Source organism: Ischnura elegans, assembly GCF_921293095.1.
Source record: "Ischnura elegans chromosome 13 unlocalized genomic scaffold, ioIscEleg1.1 SUPER_13_unloc_2, whole genome shotgun sequence".
Lineage (NCBI taxonomy): Eukaryota > Metazoa > Arthropoda > Insecta > Odonata > Coenagrionidae > Ischnura > Ischnura elegans.
This window is the reverse complement of record NW_025791658.1, coordinates 619,210-639,683: the sequence shown is the minus strand read 5'-3', so window position 1 is coordinate 639,683 and position 20,474 is coordinate 619,210. Positions and strand designations below refer to the sequence as shown.

The window sequence follows — 20,474 nt, the reverse complement described above, 5'->3', positions numbered from 1 at the left end:
AATGTTGAGGGCAGAATAAAATACCGGGATACAAACATGAGGGAGTTTATTCTACGAAGTCATAATCTAAGGAGGTACTCGCTGATGTTCCCGCATATTATCAAAATTAATTCATGATAGGTGAGGATATTTTCATGTTCCTTATAAGCAATATTGAGGACAGAATACAATACCAGGATACAAATGTGAGGCAGTTTATTCTAAGCATTCAGAATCTAAAAAGTTGGTTGCCGATGTTCCCGCATATTGTTGAAATTAATTGACGATAAATAAGGATATTTTCATGTCCCTTATAAGCAAGGTTTATGGCAGAAAAAACCGCCAGGATATAAACGTGAGGCAGTTTATTCTAAGCTGTCAGAATCTGATGACTTGGTCGCCCATGTTCCTGTATATTATCAAAAGTAATTTTCGATAAGTGAGGATATTTTCATGACCGTAATCAGCAAGGTTTACGGCAGAAAAAAACCCCTGGATATAAACGTGAGGCAGTTTATTCTAAGAACTCCGAATCTAAGGAGTTGGTCGCCAATTTTCCGGTATATTATCGACATTAATTGATGATAAGTGAGGATATTTTCAATAACCTTATCAGCAAGGTTGAGTACAGAATAAAACGTCACGATACAAACGCGAGGCAGTTATTCTAAGCAGTCAATATCTAAAAAGTTGGTCGCCGATGTTCCTGTATGTTGTCAAAAATAATGGACGATAATTGAGGATATTTTCATGTCCCTTATAAGCAAAGTGGAGTTCAGAATAAAACGTCACAATACAAACGCGAGGCAGTTATTCTAAGCAGTCAATATGTAAAAAGTTGATCGCCGAAGTTCCTATATATTGTCGAAAATAATGGACGATAAGTGAGGATAGTTTCAATAACCTTATCAGTAAGGTTGAGTACAGAATAAAACGCCAGGATACAAATGTGATGCAGTTTATTCGAAGCAGTCAGAATCTAAAAATTTGGTAGCCGAAGTTCCCGTACATTTTTGAAATGAATTGCCGATAAGTGAGGATATTTTCATGTCCCTTTTCAGCAAGGTCGAGTACAGAATAAAACGCCAGGATATAAACGTGAGGCAGTTTATTCTAAGGAGTCAAAATCTAAGGAGTTGGTCGCCGATGTTCTTGTATATTATTGAAATTAATTGACGATAAGTGAGGATATTTTCATGTCCCTTATCTGCAAGGTTGAGGGCACAATAAAACGCTGGGATACAAACGTGAGTTATTTTATTCCAGCAAGGAAAATGTTATTAGTAAGTGATGGACATGGTAGTTGAAATGATGTTGTGAATAGTGCTGTAAACTTGGCTGTAAAGAGGTGAAGTTCACTCGCGTGGAGGGGCTGAGTGTTTCTCAGGGGCGTAGTAGTGTTAGGTGACTTGCACAGTGGCACCGTCTCCATGGGGCCTGAGGGGGACCGAGCCCCCTCAAAAATTCGTTATTGGTTTGAGGAAAAAATGTGTCAAGCTTGTTGATTTTCCCCGGAGTGTCCAGATATCGATATTCGAGTTATCAGGGTTCTAATGTTGATCATTTGACTCTTCTAAAATGCTTAAAAAACTTAAAACTCACTACTTATAAAAGTTCCCATGGCAAGATCCTTGGTTTGGGCCCCCCCAATATTATTTTTAAGTCAGCATCCCTGGACTTGCACGAGTGCATCATGTCCGTGAAAAGTCAATACCGTATTTCTCTGAATATAGTCCCCCCCCTAATAGGGTAGTTTCCTTCATCGAAGAAAATGAAAGGCATTGATTGCGATTCGTTACCCACCATTAGTGTATTCATAATATACAAATTATTTGGTTTTAGAAATCCCAGTTTAGACGAATGGCAAGGGCCAAATTTTAACCTCATTTGAAAAAAGGCCAGATTGGCGCCCATGCGATGCCAATCCATGTGACGTCACAGGGACCTAGTTTCTACACGAGAGGATAGGAGTTATACATCGTCTGAGATTACCAATGCATGCACAGAGCTCAGGGAAACATGACTTAATAATAACTTATTAAAACTGGCTAAGGTCGTAAAGTTTTCTTCGTTTGATAAGGTATTAATAAACCTTTTTTAAGCCAAGCGCTACCAGCTAGCATGGTACTCAGCTACCTGCTAGCATTCTGCGTCGTATCAGCGCTCAGAGCCTCGCCCAAGGTCACCTCACAAGGCGGTAGGGGGAACCAGAAATGCCTCACACGAACTTTTTCCCATCATTCCTACTTACGCGTCGCGTTTTCGCACGCTTGAAAATTTTCACTTTTCATTTAATCGCGAAAAATAGATATCGTCATTTAAAAATCTGAAAGCGTGAAATATGTACTCCACGAGTAATAATCTTTCGATTTAGGCAATAAAAAAATAATAGGAAACCACCCTATTATGAGGCTTCATTTTCGGGAAAAGTTAAAAAAATGCGTTTGAATATAGTTCTCCCTTTACTTTTACCGCTGGCATTTTCGGAAAAAAAGGGGGGACTATATTCAGACATGTACGGTATTTGGACAAAAAAAATTACAGACAATTGTGAAAGTAGCTGGACAATAAAAACTAATGTCGGGATGCAGTTTGGTATCTCTTCATTTACGTTGTTCTCAATATCAAAGAGAGATAAAATTTGTGCAGTAGTTAACTAACTAGGAACAACGAGCAACAACGTTTTCCTTTGTTACCCAGCTACCTCTCCTTCTACCATGAAAATAGACCCATATGCCTGTCATCGGACAACTGTCAGGCGCCGAACTGTGCAAACAAGTGAAGCCAAAGAAAGCTCCATTCTTTCCATTTGTTTCCAGGCCATTTCCAGGTGTGGAAAAAATGTGTCAGACTTGTTGATTTTGCCTGGGGCTCACTACTTATAAAACTCACTACATACTTATAAAATTTCCTGGGGCAAGATTCCAGTTTGGGCCCCCCAATATTTTTTGTAAGTCTGCCTCCCTGTTGAGATTTATCAATGTTAACTTTTAGATTGTTGTTCAAACACCATTTTACAAGTTGGTCAGAAACTGTCTGACAGTTAACGGACAGGGATTGGAGATTGGTAGAAGAAAGAATGTGAAAGATATATGTACATGCTAAATAAAAATTTCAATTGAATATGTGTGAAAATGAAAGTACTTACCTTAGTGCCAATCCAATCGAAGGAGATGATACTCAGTCATGAGTGAAATTTTTTATGTAAGGGTTTGCATCCAAGTTATTAAAAAAAAAAAGAATCATACTTAGAAATTGGATGTTCATAAATTCTGCAAACTTTTTAAAAATAATGAATGTTGGTAGAGTAAATGTATATATTTTACCACACGATGTACAATAAGGTTGAGAGTATTGATAATTTACTTCCGGTAGTGTAGCATCCCACCCCCGACTCGCCCGGATACCACAATAGAACCGGGGGGAGACGTCGCATAAAAATAAAAAGAAATATACAAATCCGCGAAGATCCCTCCCGCATGGGACCTACGGGACAAAACTATGCCACTCACTTCTCGTAGTTCACATTGTAACATAACATAAACAAGCCACCATATTGTTTTTATATAATTTAAAACTGACAATGGTAGTGAGGGATTGTTGTGTAGGAAAAGGGGAGTTGTGTATAGAGAGTTGAAGGAGGCGGACGTATTTAAAGGAAGATTCGGGAGAGGGACTAAGAAAGGTGGCGGTGTAGCAGAGAAAGGAAGAGAAAGCAGAGAAGGGGAGGCGCCTACGAGAGGAGAAGAGAGCGGGAGGAGGAGAATACGGCGGAACTCAGGATCCACGCTGATGCAGTTCATGGCGGTGGTTCAGAAGAGTGGTGGTGGTAGATATAAATGGAATTGTGATATCATGGTGGCTTTTGATGTTGGTTTTATGCTCTAAGTTTCAAAATATGGAGTTTGTTTCGAATTGTATTGGAATTATTAGTTTATAAAGAAGAGAGGTGATTCTTAAAAAGTTACAACATAAATAAAAAATATTCCCCTTCTTTGAAGACGATTGCGGGCGGGGGGTTCCCGATTCAAACTGATGGGTGACGTTCGGGCGCTGATGCACTCGTCCAACACGCATTTACGGGAAGGAAAACGGACGGGGCGAAAGGAAGGGCAAGGGATATTTTCCTTGAGGTGACCCGTGAAGGAATCAGAACAAAACACTTACTCAAACAATTTCAACTAAACAAAATATATTTCACACAAATAAGGTTGCATATGACAAAAACAAAAGAAACCCTCTTATACACTAATGAAATATGAATTGGTGAGAGCCATTTATGAAGCATCAATGATAAATAAAAAAAAGAAACAACAACAATATAACTTGGTTCCGAGATGCAAATCAATATAGCAAATGATAACAACAAAATAAAGTTCGGTTGTGAACACGTAAATATGATACAATTTCAATGATTTCTTGACTGGGGAGGTAAATGATAGTCCATCCCGACGAATGTAAATTTGGGTGCAAACGTTAATTGTACTTGGTGATTAATTTCACTTTCACTAAGTAATGGGTGCGTTCCGTGACTGTTTATCTTAACACTTGGCAGGAGACAAGAGGGGGCTTTGGGGGGGGGGGGGGATAGCTGCAATCTTACTTTATCGTTGTCCGAGTTTGGACCAGGTTGGATCCAACAAACTCTCGTTCCATTTACTGCACTCCTTTCTCCCTTGTTGGAGGAAGCTGCATCCGGAACGGAGGTAATGCGTCCTCTTCAGCCGGTCCTTGCTCCTTCGGACAGGGGGGGATTCTTCTTTCAGATCAATCAGTCTGAAATGATCTGTTTGGGCCCCTCGTCTCCTTTTGCCGTGCGTCGCACTCAAATTTCGGGCATAGGCTCCGCCCGACAGTCACTTAAGAATTCCTCCGGTTCTCTTACGCGCACCACCTTTTATTATCCCTCAACTTGGGGTGGGGGTACCGCACAATGAAAAAAGGGGGAGTAATACACCATTCACTCAGGAAAAACCCGAGTTCCCCTACTTCCACACACACACACTCTCACACAAACATACAAAAATCGGCGTAAACACATTCATCCCCACTAACTCATCCACGCTTTCCTCCACGGGCCGTGGTCTGGGGGGGGGGGATTTTGGGAAAGGTCTGTGGAAAGAGCGGGTAAAATGGTAGGGAAGAAAATGCGCCGAGTAGAATGTACTGTAATGGAGCTTGAACCATTCAGGGGCGCCGTCTTATAAAAAATATTGGGGGGGCCCATATCGGAGGTCTTTCCCCGGGAAGAGGTTAAATCCAAAGTGTGTCGCAGCACCGAAACACCATGATTCACACTACTTGATTCAGTTAACCTGCCTAACCTTATAATTATTTGTTTCAACACACATTGTTGAATTTATTTAAAAGGTAACTATCGTCAAACATGTGAATAAAAATTAACAATATATTTTTGTGATTTCACAAAGCATAATATAACTTAATTATTTAATTTAATTTAATAAAGCATAGTATAACTTAATTATTTTCTTGAATTATTGAGGGGGCTCCGCCCCCCCCAAACGAATCTTTGAGGGGGCTCGGGCCCCCTCAAGCCCCATGGAGTCGGCGCCACTGGAACCATTACAGTAGAGACAAAAAAGATAAAAGCAGGGATTCCAATTTGTCCATGAGGGTCATTCTGCCGTAATCATACTATTTTTTGTCCTTGGACTGCCATAAAAAAAACCAAAACTGTTACCTACATCAATAATAAGTGGCATATTATTTTACATATGTACCCTTCCACTAATTTTAGTGACAAAATAGCAAAGAAAATAAATTATATTCCCCAAATCTAATGTCGGCAGAGTATGATTCGTCATGTCTGTGGACAGTCCAACATAGATTTTGGAAGAGATGTTTATTGTATTAACAACCTTTAATAAATAGGTAATTATAAATTCTATGATTAAACAAGTGACAACAATGTAAACATTCCAAAACAGTCTTTTTTGAGTTGCTTTTATTTCAGTATATTTATAATGAGATAAAAATAAACATTTGTCCTACCGAAAAAAGCAATCTCTGTGGACACTGAGGAAAATGAGGGAATTAGTCATAGGTTATGGTGTCAGCCCTGAACAATCAGTGTGGAGAGATAGATATTGCCAGCTTTATTGGGTTGTTTGAGTTCATACTTGATTTAGTGAAAGTTTTAATGCCGGAAGAAAGATTTTGGTTCAGTTTATTGAAAGAGCCAAGATCATCAGTCATGTCTGTAGACAGGTAAAAATTAGTAAAAGTAAAATCAATAATTACAATTGATATGTCTTTTGGAGCTATAAAATGCAAGTGCTATGTAGAAAGGACAGTGCCCTAACTAATTGTGTCCCAAATGGAGTTAAACCCTTTCACGCCGGACCTTTGTTGAGGGAAATTCTTCCTCAATACGAGTCTCTTGAAAGTTTTCTTTACTCCCCTGCATGAAGCTTTTTTGCATCGATTGAAGGCATTGGTTCCCTCCCTAACCATTTTTGGACCCAACTCAGCGGGGTGCCGATCCCTTTCCTTGGCCTCTGTCCCAGACCCTCGAAGGATTATAAGCCCCTTCCTAGCACGAGTCGGCGGTCAACTGGCTAAAATATTAATGCAAAATATATGCAAATATTTGTTGCTCGCATCGATATTTTACATTCAAAATGAATTGTTTTTTTTCTGAGCGTGCAGAAATTTTAAACGAAGTTCTAACGTTGATATAGACGGATTTAGTATATTTACAAGTTGATCTATAACTCTGTTGATATTAACGTTAGAATTTTGTTTGAAATTTCCATGTGGTCAGCAAAAAAAGGAGAATTCATTTCTAGCATTGGATTTCAGATGTAAGCAACAAATTCTTTTTGGAAAACACACTGCAAATAACAGTAGTTGACCGCATGGAGAGGATAGGAAAGGGTCAACCTGAGCGGCCAAAGAAGGGACTGGTCTGGTGCTAAGGCGGATCTCGAGGGGCGACCGCAACCATGGGTCTATTGTGTCCGCCACGGTCACTTTTTTCGACCTGTGCCGCACAGGCGCGGCTTTTGTTGGTTAGGGAAGGAAAATTCACGGCGCACAGGTGTGGCATTCGGCGCGAAAGGGTTAATTTAGAGGAAATCGTCATGTACGTAGACACCATGTTTGTGAAATCCGCGGTCCATGGACATGACAGATGGTAAAGGACTTGATGATACCTACACGATGACTAGTTACAGTATGTCCAGTGACAAATATTTTTATCATCTCCGTAGACAGCACTGAAGTAAAAATAAAAAAGCGTAAATATTACTAACGATCTATGCCACTCACGTCATCAGATTATATGATTGACCAACTGTAATTACACAATTTTGGTTCTCAATAAGCAAAAATAAATTTTTTTAAATTTTTGCCTGTGGAAAATGTATGGTTTATGGAGGTTGGCCCATGCACGTATGTATGCTAATTTGCAATGCCTTTTTTTGTATGAAGATTTTCACAGATTCTTTTATCAATGTTGGTAGTTTGTTTTTGGGAAATGCTGTGTAGGTAACATTATCTGCTTGACTTTTTACTCATACCGGGAGCATTTTCAAGAGAATGGGAGGGAAAGCGTGCTCGCCCTGATCTTATATAGGTTCCTATATTACATAGAACATAATAGTTATATGTAAGATATATTACATAGGAACTAAATAAGATCGTGACGAGAACGGTTTCCCTCCCATTCTCTTGAAAATGCTCCCAGTAGGAGGATAATAACATATCACAAAGGCTAACCTCATTGGTGTAGCAAGGGGGGTGTTTAGGACCTCCTCCAAAATATAAAAACACAATTTCTTTCCCGCAGAAAAGGAAACAACAATTAAAAAAATGAATTTACAAAAGATTTCTTTGACAATTGAAGTTTTTTTGATTATGAAAAGTATTAAAATTAGTTTAAAACCCTCCATTTATTAACCAGTTTTGGACTTCCCTAACCCCAAAGGAAATTCTTGGCAACCCAGTAGCTAGCCTAATTAACTTGCAACAACAGACAATATACCGCATGATATTACTTGCAGAGGATAGGAGAGCATTGGGTGGAATTAGCGAACATTAAATGAGTGTGCTCGCGGAAAATGAAAGGAGTTTGTGGGAAGGTAGTTTCACTTGAATTATTCTTAGTGAATAGAAATAAAGCCCAACTTTTTAGGAAAAAAATGACCACCAGTGATCGATAAAAAAACATTAATGACCAGGGGCGGATCCAGGATTTCTTTCTGGGGGGGGCACATGCAAGGCCGTATCCAGGATTTTGTTCAGGGGGGGGGCACAAGGATATCTCGTAATACAAAACGAACGCAATGATAATGGGACCGTATTAAAAATCTTGTATATTTTTGAGGGTCTGGGGGGGGGCACGTGCCCCCGGGCCCCCCCCCCCCCCCCCCTGGATCCGCCTATGTTAATGACCCAAAGAAATTTTATGCCTTAAAAAAGTTCAAACGATATTCCAGAATAAGTTTTTTAGGTCTTTAAAAATATTAAATCGTTTTTATGGAAAAAGACGGCTGCTAACCCGTTCGTTGTCGCGTTTAATTATTTTTGTTCACACCGGCTTTTGCCCCACTTCTAACCAAATTCTAAATGATAACAATCTCACCTTAAGAGAAGATAGTGGGATCGGCTTCAGTGTTTTCATTACTCTCATTAATGTTGAATAAATTTATAATGTGCCGATGGTTTTACATCGAGAAAATGAATTATTTTGATACAATCTTATTTCCTCAGAAGAGTTTCAGAATGAAAAATTATCGAGACTCACGATAAAATATTTCCAAGTTCATGTTTCCATGTACACCGTGTCCCACTTAGAAATTTTTTGTTCAATACATTGAATTACATTTTAAAATATTTATATAAATTACGTCAATACACTTCGACGGTCATACAACGGTTTTCGAAGTCGCACGCCCGCACCATCAGCTGATGTAAACATTTGGAAAGCACTGCCCTCTCATGGTATTAAACGAATTTTGTCCTTGCATAATGACGTCTGCAGAAGCGGCATAAGTTGGTTAAGTTTGGTATACGTGTAATGTTTTGTTTAAAGGCTCAGATAATATTTGTTTCTACATTGTGCTACAAAAGTTGACGATGGATCTGAAGAAAAATTCTCACCTTTGTCGACTTTGCCTGTACAGATGTGAACCTTTAATCGACATCTTCGACGAGAACGGCAAACATGGTTACATAGCTGCGGAAGTGATTGAAGACTTGCTTCATTTCAACGTGAGTATATATTCCTGTGATTTTAGTGTCGTGGAGGTGGACAGTGCTGGATGGCATAATTGGTTACTTTTTGGACGCTATTGTTTGACTAAATTCAAAGAATTGTTGGTTTGTGCAATGAACCCGCATGAACTTGGTACTTACGGGGTCAATCTAATCAAGCATATAGTTATTTTAATTTTCTCGCTCAGAGGTGTTCCAATAATTTGACATAATATTTTGTGGTTGTTATGGTGGCAAACGGGCGACACACCGCTGTCTACGAGTCCCTTGTTAAATGCAACGCTGTATAATTTATTGTAGACAATGCTTTTGAAAATTGTGTATGTAATTATCAGAAGGAGATAAACGAAGTGAACGGTTGTTTTTACTCTTCGAAAATACTTCAACCCTTTTTATATCCACACAGTAATATGTACACTTGTAAGTCTATTTCGGTTTACGCAAATGGTTGTGTGAAAATGCAAGGGAAACGAGTTCAGAGCATTGGCGTAAGAGACATTGTATCGGAAAATATATTTTTAAACATGGAGCACGGTTTAATATGGAAAGCTTACGCAGAAATTCATCTTACGGTCGTACCCTTTCCTTTCATTCTGTGTTTCACGGAGTCAGTTGGCAAAGGAAGACATTTCCTGAATATAGACAGTTACTTATACCACTTATTTTATAAGAGCGCGACCCGGGTTTCAATGAGTAATCATCATCATCAGGCGCTAATTAGCCCGGGTCGCGCTCTTATAAAATAAGTGGTATAAGTAACTGTCTATATCCAGGAAATAATGGAATACCACAAAGTTAACCAAGAATTAGTGAAAGGAAGACATGTTTATGATTTCTGGAAGCACTCGGGAGCGATGGTGATCAATTTTATGCTATCAAATGTCTCTTTTAAAGGGCACACGAACCGGTGCACCCTTTCAGATGAACGCAGTTTCATTGCGATTTTTTAATATGGACACTTTGCAGAGAAATTCATCATTCCTCAATTGTCTTTTGGAATTTGATTTTGTACACTTTAGGTATTCATACTGGTCACTGCCCTATTCTCTGATTGTAACAAAACGCTAATGCAGTTATCATTTAATCAACAATTTTAATTTCTCCTGGTGGATACTATTGATTAATTCTTCTCGGGTTCTCAGCCAGGTTAATTCTGTCGCATAAGCCGACGTTTCGATAGATGACTTGTCTCCCATCTTCAAGACCGTGTTACTCTTTGAAAGTCCAATTACAAACTGAACTGATACGACCGTTTACCGAGGACAACAATACGCCTTGGTGTCATCCGATTGGCTGGAGGTCTTTAGAAATTCTTCATGTTCTTTCTTCATTTTTTTAATGCAGCATATTGCAGGTCTCCATGTATTGATAAGATGAAAGCTGGTGTCCTGATTTAAATTTTTTAGATTGAGGCGGATCTCTGTTGCTTCCTCAATTATTTGGTCCCAGTAACGTTGTGCGTGGCAAAGAATTTTTGTATCTCCCCATGTTTATAGCTTGGTCTTCATTAATGCTGTGTTCCCCCGCGGCCGACTTTTCTGGTTGCGCTAATCTAAAATTCTTCAGTGTTCTTTTAGTCTCGTTTAAACATTCTGCCTGTCTCCCACACATATGTTTTATCGTATTCACAAGGAATTCAATAAACCCCTGGTGTCTTCAGGCCGATAGGATCTTTCGCCCTCACCAAGTGGTGCCCTAATTTAGGTGGTGGCAGATGGATGGTATTGATGTTATACCATCGTAGAATAGAGTGGATTTTACCGGTCATGGTTGACACATATGGGATTAAGGCTTTGGACTGCGGTTTTTCTGGCAGCCCATCCGGGCAACCCTTTTATTTCATGTAGGATCTACTTAGGGCCTTAAACATTTCTTGTTTTCATATAAGACACGGTCTGAGGCGTTACTTTGTGGATTTGCTTCATTATAGATTAATGAAATAACTTTGTTTTATTCCACACTTTATTTTATTTTAAGTAGCATGACCTAGTTTTCAGCATCTAATGATATCATCATGTGAATGCTTAATTTATTAATTTTAATTATTTAAGTTATTTTATTTAATCTATAATTCCTGTTTTCCTTAGCCATTCAGTAAAAATGTTTGTTTAAAGTGGTCTAACTCGGCTGAGATGCTTACATTATCTGATATTAACTTGGCTCGATGGACCAAGGTAGATAATACAGTGGCTTTCTGCTATGAATGGTGGTGGCACTGTCTGTTGAGGTACAGGTCAATATGCGATTCGATGCAACTTCCGATAAACGGTATGTCCTAGGCTTCCGTGTTCTTTCCTACGTATTAGGATGTCCTGGAAAGGAAGTTGGCCATTCTCGTCTATCTCCCTGGTAAAGGTGATGCTCAGGTGTTGGTTGTTCATATGCTTTAAAAAGTTACCATTTGTTGGAAAGTTGAAGAGTTATCATGGGCAGTAATTATCAAAGATACAAAAACTATGGATGGGCTAGTGGTATAAAGTGAAGTATGTAATCCTGAAAAACGTCTGCTAAATGCTTACTACAATAAAGCCTCTGTAGTGATCCTCTTTACATCGTAAATCTCCATACTTCATGGCACTTGTACGGTCCCATCAGATATATGTACATGTAAATTTATAGGCAAACCTCTTTGTAGTGAACCTCTTTATCTCGTAAAATCTCCACTTATCATACCAAGGAGACACCCCCGAGACAGCCTAACTACCTTCGCAACTTGTAGCGAGACCAGTAGTGATCATTTATGCAGCTGCGATTACGTACATGGAATGAAATTTTCAGCGTTAAATGTTTCATGCTTATTTTTTTTCTTATTCACCTTTAAGTATGCTGTAATTTGCACATTAACCATTAATTATGGCCATTTTATACCATATGAGAGCATACCTAACTGTAAATAAGAGAAAAGGTATCCAGCTATCCTAATCATTTTAAGTGACTGTTGAATTAAGAGATATCACATCGTTTTCTCTTGAATCAGATTAAAAATCATGCGATAGCGCTCGCTTTCTGTAATTATTAAATAATAAACATGTGTTCATTAATGCATGCATGCTTGTTTAAACGCATAAATGTAATGGTTTAAAAGACAGTAGTGCCTTTCATTTCCGAAGGATATGAAAAATGGTGCCTATCACTGAAACCTCTCTATAGTGAACCTCCATACATCAAATTGCCCAAATTTTGCTCCCCTCAGTTACAATGTAAAGAGGTTTTACTGTTTTGACGAAAATTTTCAGCTATCGTCTCCCGGGTCAAGAAATGTCCAGTCTCATATATTCGTCTTTAGTAGGGAAAAGGTTAAAATATCCCGCAGGGGTTATGCAACAGATATTCAGCCATGGATAATTTTAAGGCAAAACACGATAGGCATATTGTGTGAGTTTTCCCAAGAGATTCAAATACCTTGAAGGTAATCTCAGCATTGTAGGATAATAACCACGTCAAAAGTTGTAGATTTCAGAATACCACCCTCAGCCTCCATGCTTCCGTGCCTCCGAAGTTTTTTTTTCGTTTCTGAGATCACACAGACCATAAATCATTTTTTTTTGAAGGAAAATATCAAGTTGCACGAGAACAATCGAAGCATGTTTCATCCTTCCCCCGTCTCTCCAACATTTTAACCTTTCGTCGGATGAATTAATAGGGATATATCGTCGGGAGAATATTGGAATAGGGTGGTTTCCTATTATTCTTATATTGCCAAAATTGAAAGATTATTACTCCTGGAGTACGTATTTCACGCTTTTAGATTTTTAAATTATGATATCTATTTTTCGCAATAAAATGAAAAGTGAAAATTTTCAAGCCCACGAAAACGCGATGGATAAGTATGAATGCCGGGAAAACTCCCGTGTGACGTCGTTCTGGTTCCCGCTGCCGCAAGTGAGGTGACCTTGGGGCGAGGCTTAGAGTGCTTTAAAATTTAAATAGTATGAAGATGTACTAGTGATGTGCCACTCATTTCTCTATATCCAACGGCAGTTCTGCGGAAACCTGCCAAACTCTTGATAGGGTGGTTTCCAATTTTTTTAATTGCCTAAATTGAGAGATTATTTCTCCTGGAGTACGTGTATTTAGCTTATAGATTTTTAAATTATGATATCTATTTTTTGCGATTAAATGAAAAGTGAAAATTTTATGCAGACTTCAACTGGTCAGTGAGGGTCTCCTATATTACGCTACCCTCCACATGCCTAATTTTATAGAATTAATATCGATTTTTTTTCTAATGAAGCGTTGGCTTGACATTTGATAGGATAATAGCCAATCAAAAGCCCTACTTGGTTAATTTTCGAAGACCGGAAGTTCACGTCAGTTTCCTTGCAAAAATATTCGAAGCTATGAAACTAACAATGAAAAACAATGCTAAACGTTGACCTGTTTTCCCCTCGTTGGTTAGTGCAATGGTTCACAAAGGCTTATTGGAGGTAGAGCCTTTTAATTGAGCTCTTTTAGTGCTGCAAATTATTTCTGTAAAATAGCGACACAATTCACGCAGAGTCTGGAAAGTAAAGTGATTTTTATCATCGCGAGTAGGACAGAATCACAGGGTTCCCACTCAACCGTGAAAACCTTAAAATCTTGAATAAGCCGTGAATTTCGTCTATAGTGAAAAAACCTTAAAAATTTCTCAAACTTGATATTAGAACTACGATTGAAAGAGCAACAGGATAATCATATGTCGATCGTGTTTCAAGGTCAGTCTTGCGCAGACACTGTCCAGCAGTTGCTTGTCTGTCTAAAATGCCTTCTCTGAAGACCAGTGCTGTAGTCGGTACCCCCTTAAAATCCCAACTGGCTATAAGGGTACCGGTTAAAATACCTTCGTGCCTGGATGTATAATACATGTTGGAATATTTGGTGAGTATGTACCGCCTAAATTCTTTTTCCAACTACAGCACTGCTGAAGGCCGTGAATTTGACAACATTTAGACCTTGAAAACCTGGAAAGAACCGTGAATTAGATTGAGTTGAAACTAGGGAGGGACGGATCCAGGATTTTTTTCGGATCCGGATTCGGATCGGATACTGTATTTTTTGGAGCCAGATCTTTCGGATCGGATATTTTTGGATCCAAATGCATTTTCCTGCAATTCCTGCTATGAAAAACGAAGTAATTATTCAATTTTATTCTGGGTGCGTAAAATCGAAGGAATGCTTTTTAGATTTTCATACACATTTTAATATTTTTATAAATTAAAAATCATTTTTATAGGCTTTCAAGTTGTTTTTTTTTTAAACATCTTTACATGCTCAGGACTTAAACTGTTATGCTTGGGTTTGGAAATGAATATAGGACAAATCTTCGGATAAACCACTGATCAGTGGGGTAGGACAAGAATCCCATGTGACGGCACATTCCAGGAGAGAATCGGAACTCTTTCCACCCTTATAGGGAGTTGCATTCATTGAAGCTATTATTTAAAATTTCGGATCCAGATCCGATGTCTTCCGCGACTTTGGATCCGATGTATCCGATGAAGGGCAATATCTGCAGATATTTGGATCCGAGGTAACCGATCCGACCATCCCTAGTGGAAACCATGGAATCGTGATGAGAGGAATTTAAATGAATTGAAGCATGAGAAGTAGAAGGGTGTGTCAAAGGTAACTATTGATGAATCTTGGAGAGGATTTGGGTATTTGGTTTCGTATTGAGAAAATACCTATATTTGTTTTCCCTTACGAAAAAGTCCCATCCAACCTATTGGTCGTATTTACCCTAAATGGACTTAGTATAAAGCGCCTAGAAACCACTAATATTTTGGGATACACCATAAGTGAGAATCTCTCTATGAAATCACACATTGACAAGGTTGCCAGTAGAGTGGCAAATAGACTTTTCATGACTAGAAGACTAACTTGAGTTATCTTGCAGGAATACTTAAAGTTATTGCATTTTTGATAAAATCAGTCCTTACTTACTTAAGGTAGCATTATAGTCTGGGGTAATTCTCCCAAGGCTACCAAACTTTTCTCTCTGCTAAAACAAGCTGTAAAAGCACTCGCAGGAGTCTCAATTAGAGAACATGGCAGACCATTTTTCAAATCCTTAGGTGCTCTAACCGTACCCTGTCTATTCATTCAGCAATGCTCCTTCTTTCTTAACACGTTGCGTACGGATGGCGAGAATTCTTGTAATTTTTTTCCTGAACGTTCCGGACGGATGACGAGTATTCTCGTCATTTAGGCGTGTCAACCTAAACAATTTTAAAGCGTACAATACGTATTCGTTAGTACGTTTTCACTTGTTGTTCGTTATTCATAATGAATTGATGCATCATAACGTTTGATTGGGTGAAGTTATATTCTAAACATACAAGCTTTTTAACCATGTTTAAACCAAAGGCATTACGCCCTAATAGGCAGATATTTCCAATCTCATCACCTCCACCCAGAATCAATGTTCCTAGGAATTTAAACACCCCGGTACGCTACGTGTTAAGGAAATAGGGTAGTTTCCTTCATCAAATAAAATGGAAGGCATTGATTGCGATTCGTTACCAACCATTTCTGTATTCATAATATACAAATTATTTCGTTTTAGAAATACTGTTTAGACGAATGGCAATGGTCCATTTTTATCCTCATTTGAAAAGGGCCAGATTGGCTCCCATGCGATGCCACTCCACGTGACGTCACAGGGACCTAGTTTCTATACAAGAAGATAGGAGTTATACATCGTCTGAGGTTACCAATGCACGCATGAGGCGCAGAGCTCAGGGAAACATGTCTTAATAATCACTTATTAAAACTGGCTAAGGTCGGAAAGTTTTCTTCGTTTGATAAGGTATTAATAATCCATATTTAAGCCAAGCGCTACCAGCCAGCAGGGTACTCAGCTACCCGCTAGCAGACTGCGTCGTATCAGCACTCAACTCGCCTCAAGGTCACCTCACAGGGCGGCAGCGGGAACCAGATATACGCCACACGGAGAGAGATTTCCCGGCATTCATACTTACGCATCTCATTTTCGCGCGCTTGAAAATTTTCACTTTTCATTTAATCGCGAAAAATAGATATCGTCATTTAAAAATCTAAAAGCGTGAAATACGTACTCCAGGAGTAATAATCTTTCGATTGAGACAATAAAAAAATAATAGGAAACCACCCTATTCCTTGTATATTTCAACCAAATCGCTCCTTTCTCTCTCATGACACTTAAGAGAATACGGATGATCACCTAATGAGATTCAACCCCAGTTTCAGCAAAAAGAGGCCACATTTTACCTGTGCTTGAATTCATAATCATCTGCCTCCTAAACTTATAAAGAATCCCTGAATTAGCAAAATTTTAAAGGCAATTTAAAGTCTTTTCTTGTTGAGAATGCCTTTTATAGCATTGCTGAATATTGTGTACAGTAAATTTTAAAAATATACGTAGTTAGTTTAAGCTGTGTGTAAGCATTTGAAGAAGCGAAATAAATTATAATATTTGACGGAGCGAAAATCATCGCAAAAGAAAAGAGGTATTACCCCAGGCTGATAAGGGAGGCAATAGAGATCATCAAAACACTCAAAAATTTCAATAGAGAAGATGGATACAATATAACCAACGCCTGGAAGAGAGTGTTTAGAAATCCAACCCATCACGGTGCAGCAGCAAGGGTAACTGGTCAACAACACCGCGGCCATGAGGAGGGAGAGCTATATATACGTGGCAAAAACAATGAAAGCACCACTTCGACCTGAAGACGCCTTGTGGAATCCTGGCAAAACTGTCATCACCTATGACAACGAAACGCGGCGATAACCCGGAAAATGGAGAAATCCACAAATTTTTGTTTACATGTTACATGGGCATGTGGCGTTACGTTGTAAATCTGGTTGATTGTTCACGTAAGCCCAGACATAGGGAAAAACTCCAACCGTCGGTCACAAGCTGGTTCAGGGAAAGACTCCACAAACAACAAAATCAGCTCACAAGAAAAAAATTGCAAAAAATAATTTACGAGTATTTTCGTTCTATATCTATTCCGAGTAGAGTATTCAAAATCAGAAGTATTACAGAAAACAATGATAGTAATTAATGATCCCATAGGAAACATTACCAGCTAAATACCAGCAGAATAATTGCTCTAAATTTGCCACGTCTCACTAGGCATGCGTCCACAACCAGGGCTCGAGCAGAAGAGAGAGATTGCGTATTGCAGGACAAGACAGGATTTGAGGGGAGGGCTTTTTTTCCAAGGAGCGGAGGGGTAGTCAGGGCAATATTCATGCGCTGCGTCACTGCCCCTGTTGACAGGCTGCCCCGCAAAACATCATCCCTGGGTTGGAGTTAACAGCATACCAGCCAGAATTTTCCCCTCAAACTTCTGGGTTGGAGACATCAGTCGAATCAGAGGGATATTCATTGGAACACAAGGAGGGGAAAGACTTAGTGGGGTGAGGTGTTGGAGGGAGAGAGAGTTGTGATAGGACTATGGTAAAACTTCTCACTCCAAAGTGCAAGACTATGGACTTAGCACCGATTTCCGCTTGCTTGCCAAGGAGTAAGTATTCCTCCGCAGTAGTCCTATATAAGTCTTGGATTGCAGGTAGGCTGGTTCGGGGGTGTCTCGGGGCTGTTTCGGGGGCTGTTTCCGGAGGCTGTTTTCTGGAGGCAGGATTTTCCGGAGGTAGGATTTTGCGAGACAGGGCCTTTTGCGACAGGGCCTTTGCGCGAAAATCCTTTGTGCGAAAAACCTTAGCTCGAAAAGTCCTTAGCGGGAGAAGTTCTGCGGATAAGTTCGGAGGAAGTTCGAGGAATTTCTGGGGGGGCATACCAGAAATTTTTGGGGGGGGGGGGGAACACTATAAAATGCCACAGGCATTTCCCTTTCTTACCATGCAACCTTGCTCCCTAGCCCGAAAATAGACCCTTCTGCCTGGCAACAGACAACTCTCTGCACCCAGACTGTACACAAGAACAGTGTATGTTTTTTTTTTCTCTGCACTATTTCTCTGAACACCGTTTTCTATTCTCTCTTTAGGTGAACAGGGAAGATGGCTATCCTCAGCAAGTGTGTGCCAGGTGCCTCAGCAAGCTCACCGATTTCAAGTCGTTCAAACTGCAGTGCTATGGTGCACGACTGGCCTTTGACAAGGAGATACGAGCCCAGGGAATCTCCAGTCAATCGTGTCCTCCTGTAAGTTTCACAAATCTTTCTCAATTCTCCCAGTTTTCCCGGTTGCCATACACACTATAGAGAAATATGTTACGATTAAAAAGGTGTGGTACTTTTTCACATAATTTATTTATGATGACTGGTTTAGTCGCAGCGGCGACATCTTCAGGTACAGAAATCGTTATTTTTGTTTTTACTTTGTTGTTTATTTGGTTGCTATTATGCGTTGGTAGGGGACGGTTGTGTTGGGGTTGGAGCATTACTCAACTTCAGGGGGATTTCGAAGAGCACTATAAAGAAATATGTAGGCGTGAAAATATAAGCTTATAGGGGAATTAAGCAGAGAGTTATGTCAAATCCAACTTAAACTCGATGATTTCAAGCTTAACTTTGTGAAAATCCAGTGCAATTAATTAACAAGGTACAGTGAGTCCTCGTTTAACGTCACTTACCGTTCCTGAAAAATTTGACGACAAACGAAATGACGTTAATCGAAACATAATATCCCATAAGAAACAATGTAAAAAGTGAAAATCGGCCCCTAAACCTCACAATTCCTACGCGAAAAAATTTTAGCGTATCATATCTGGGGCATTTTTTCACGATTGGGAATGCCAAACTATGGCATAAATACGAGTTCCTGTCTTCATCGACGACAATAGCAGCAGTGACATAAATCCTTCTCCATTTTCGTATCTTCCAGCATTTGCTTTTCGGCTTATCTATGGTGGTCGCCCGGGCGAGCGTCGCCTGGGCATCATCATCGCTGAAACATCGTCGCAGTTACAGGAACCAAAATTATTGTGAACTCGGCAAAAAAAGTGATGACAAAAACTCTGAGTTCTACACGGAAAAATGCCTTGAAATCATTTTTTAGGTTCCTGAAAACCATTATGTCAAGTAAAACCTTGCGCACCTACGCAAGAATTCATTTTGCAGAAATTTTTTCTAAAACCGTAATCGCAATTAACAATAAACACACCATTTTACACTTGCAGAGGCGACATCTTCTGGTACAGAAATCGTTATTTTTGTTTTTACTTTGTTGTTTATTTGGTTGCTATTATGCGTTGGTAGGGGAGGGTTGCTTTGGGGTTGGAGCGCTACTCAACTTCAGGGGAATTTCCAAGAGCACAATAGAGAAATATGTGGGCGTGAAAATATCAGCTTATAGGGGAAGTGAGCGGAGAGTTTTGTCAAATCTAACTTGGTTAACTTTCATAGTTGACCATTGATACAATAATAATACAGCTGAGGACCTGAAATCCAAAAAGCTTGGGACCAAAGGGTTTCAGGAATTCTGGTCTTCAACACGCGGAAAAAGTGGTACACTTTTGGGTGGTTTCCTATTATTTTTTTATTGTCTAAATAGAAAGATTATTACTCCTGGAGTGTGCATTTCACGCTCTTAGATTTTCGAATGACGATATGTATTTTTCACGACTAAACGAAAAGGCAAAAATTTCAAGCACGCGAAAACGAGACTGCTAAGTAGGAATGATGGGAAAAGTCCGTGTGACGTATTTTTGGTTCCCATTGCCGCCCTGCGAGGTGACCTTGAGGCGAGGCTTAGCGCAGATACGACGCAGGCTACTAGCGGGTAGCCTAGTACCCTGCTGGCTGGTAGTGCTTGGCTTAAATAAGTATTACTAATAACTTATCAAACGAGGAAAACTTTCCGACCTTAGCCAGTTTTAATAAGTGATTATTAAGACATGTTTCCCTGAGCTCTCTGCCTCATGCATGCAATGGTAACCTCAGACGATGTAAAACTCCTATCTACTCGTGTAGAAACTAGGTCCCTGGGACGTCACGTGGTGTGGCATCGCATGGGCGCCAATCTGGCCTTTTTCAGATGCTCTTAAAATTGACCATTGCCACTCTTCTAAACTGGGATTTCTAAAACCAAATAATTTGTATATTATGTATACAGTAATGGTGGGTTACGAATCGCAATCAATGCCTTTCATTTTCTTTGATGAAGGAAACTACCTTATTTTAATGCAATAAAACTATAAACCATGGTCTGTCTAACAACGCCCAGAAGAACATTCGTGGCCTTAGATGGATTCAAGTACACTACGTTGAAGAAAGTAAAAAAACTTGCCTGATAAGTCTTCAAATCACGACCGTAGCTACCGCAGCATA

General features: G+C 39.5%; 1 protein-coding gene across 2 annotated transcripts in view; it reads left to right on the top strand.

Annotated features, from left to right (window-relative positions):
• The first annotated feature begins 8,944 nt into the window (after positions 1-8,944).
• Positions 8,945-20,474, top strand: part of LOC124172682 (gastrula zinc finger protein XlCGF57.1-like) — a 57,834-nt gene continuing 46,304 nt past the window's right edge. For both annotated transcript variants that reach the window (XM_046552142.1, XM_046552141.1), the window contains exons 1-2: positions 8,945-9,213; positions 18,192-18,347. In XM_046552142.1, coding sequence (XP_046408098.1) covers positions 9,079-9,213; positions 18,192-18,347 — 291 coding nt within the window. In that variant the 5' untranslated portion in view covers positions 8,945-9,078. The remainder of the gene's footprint in view (positions 9,214-18,191; positions 18,348-20,474) is intronic.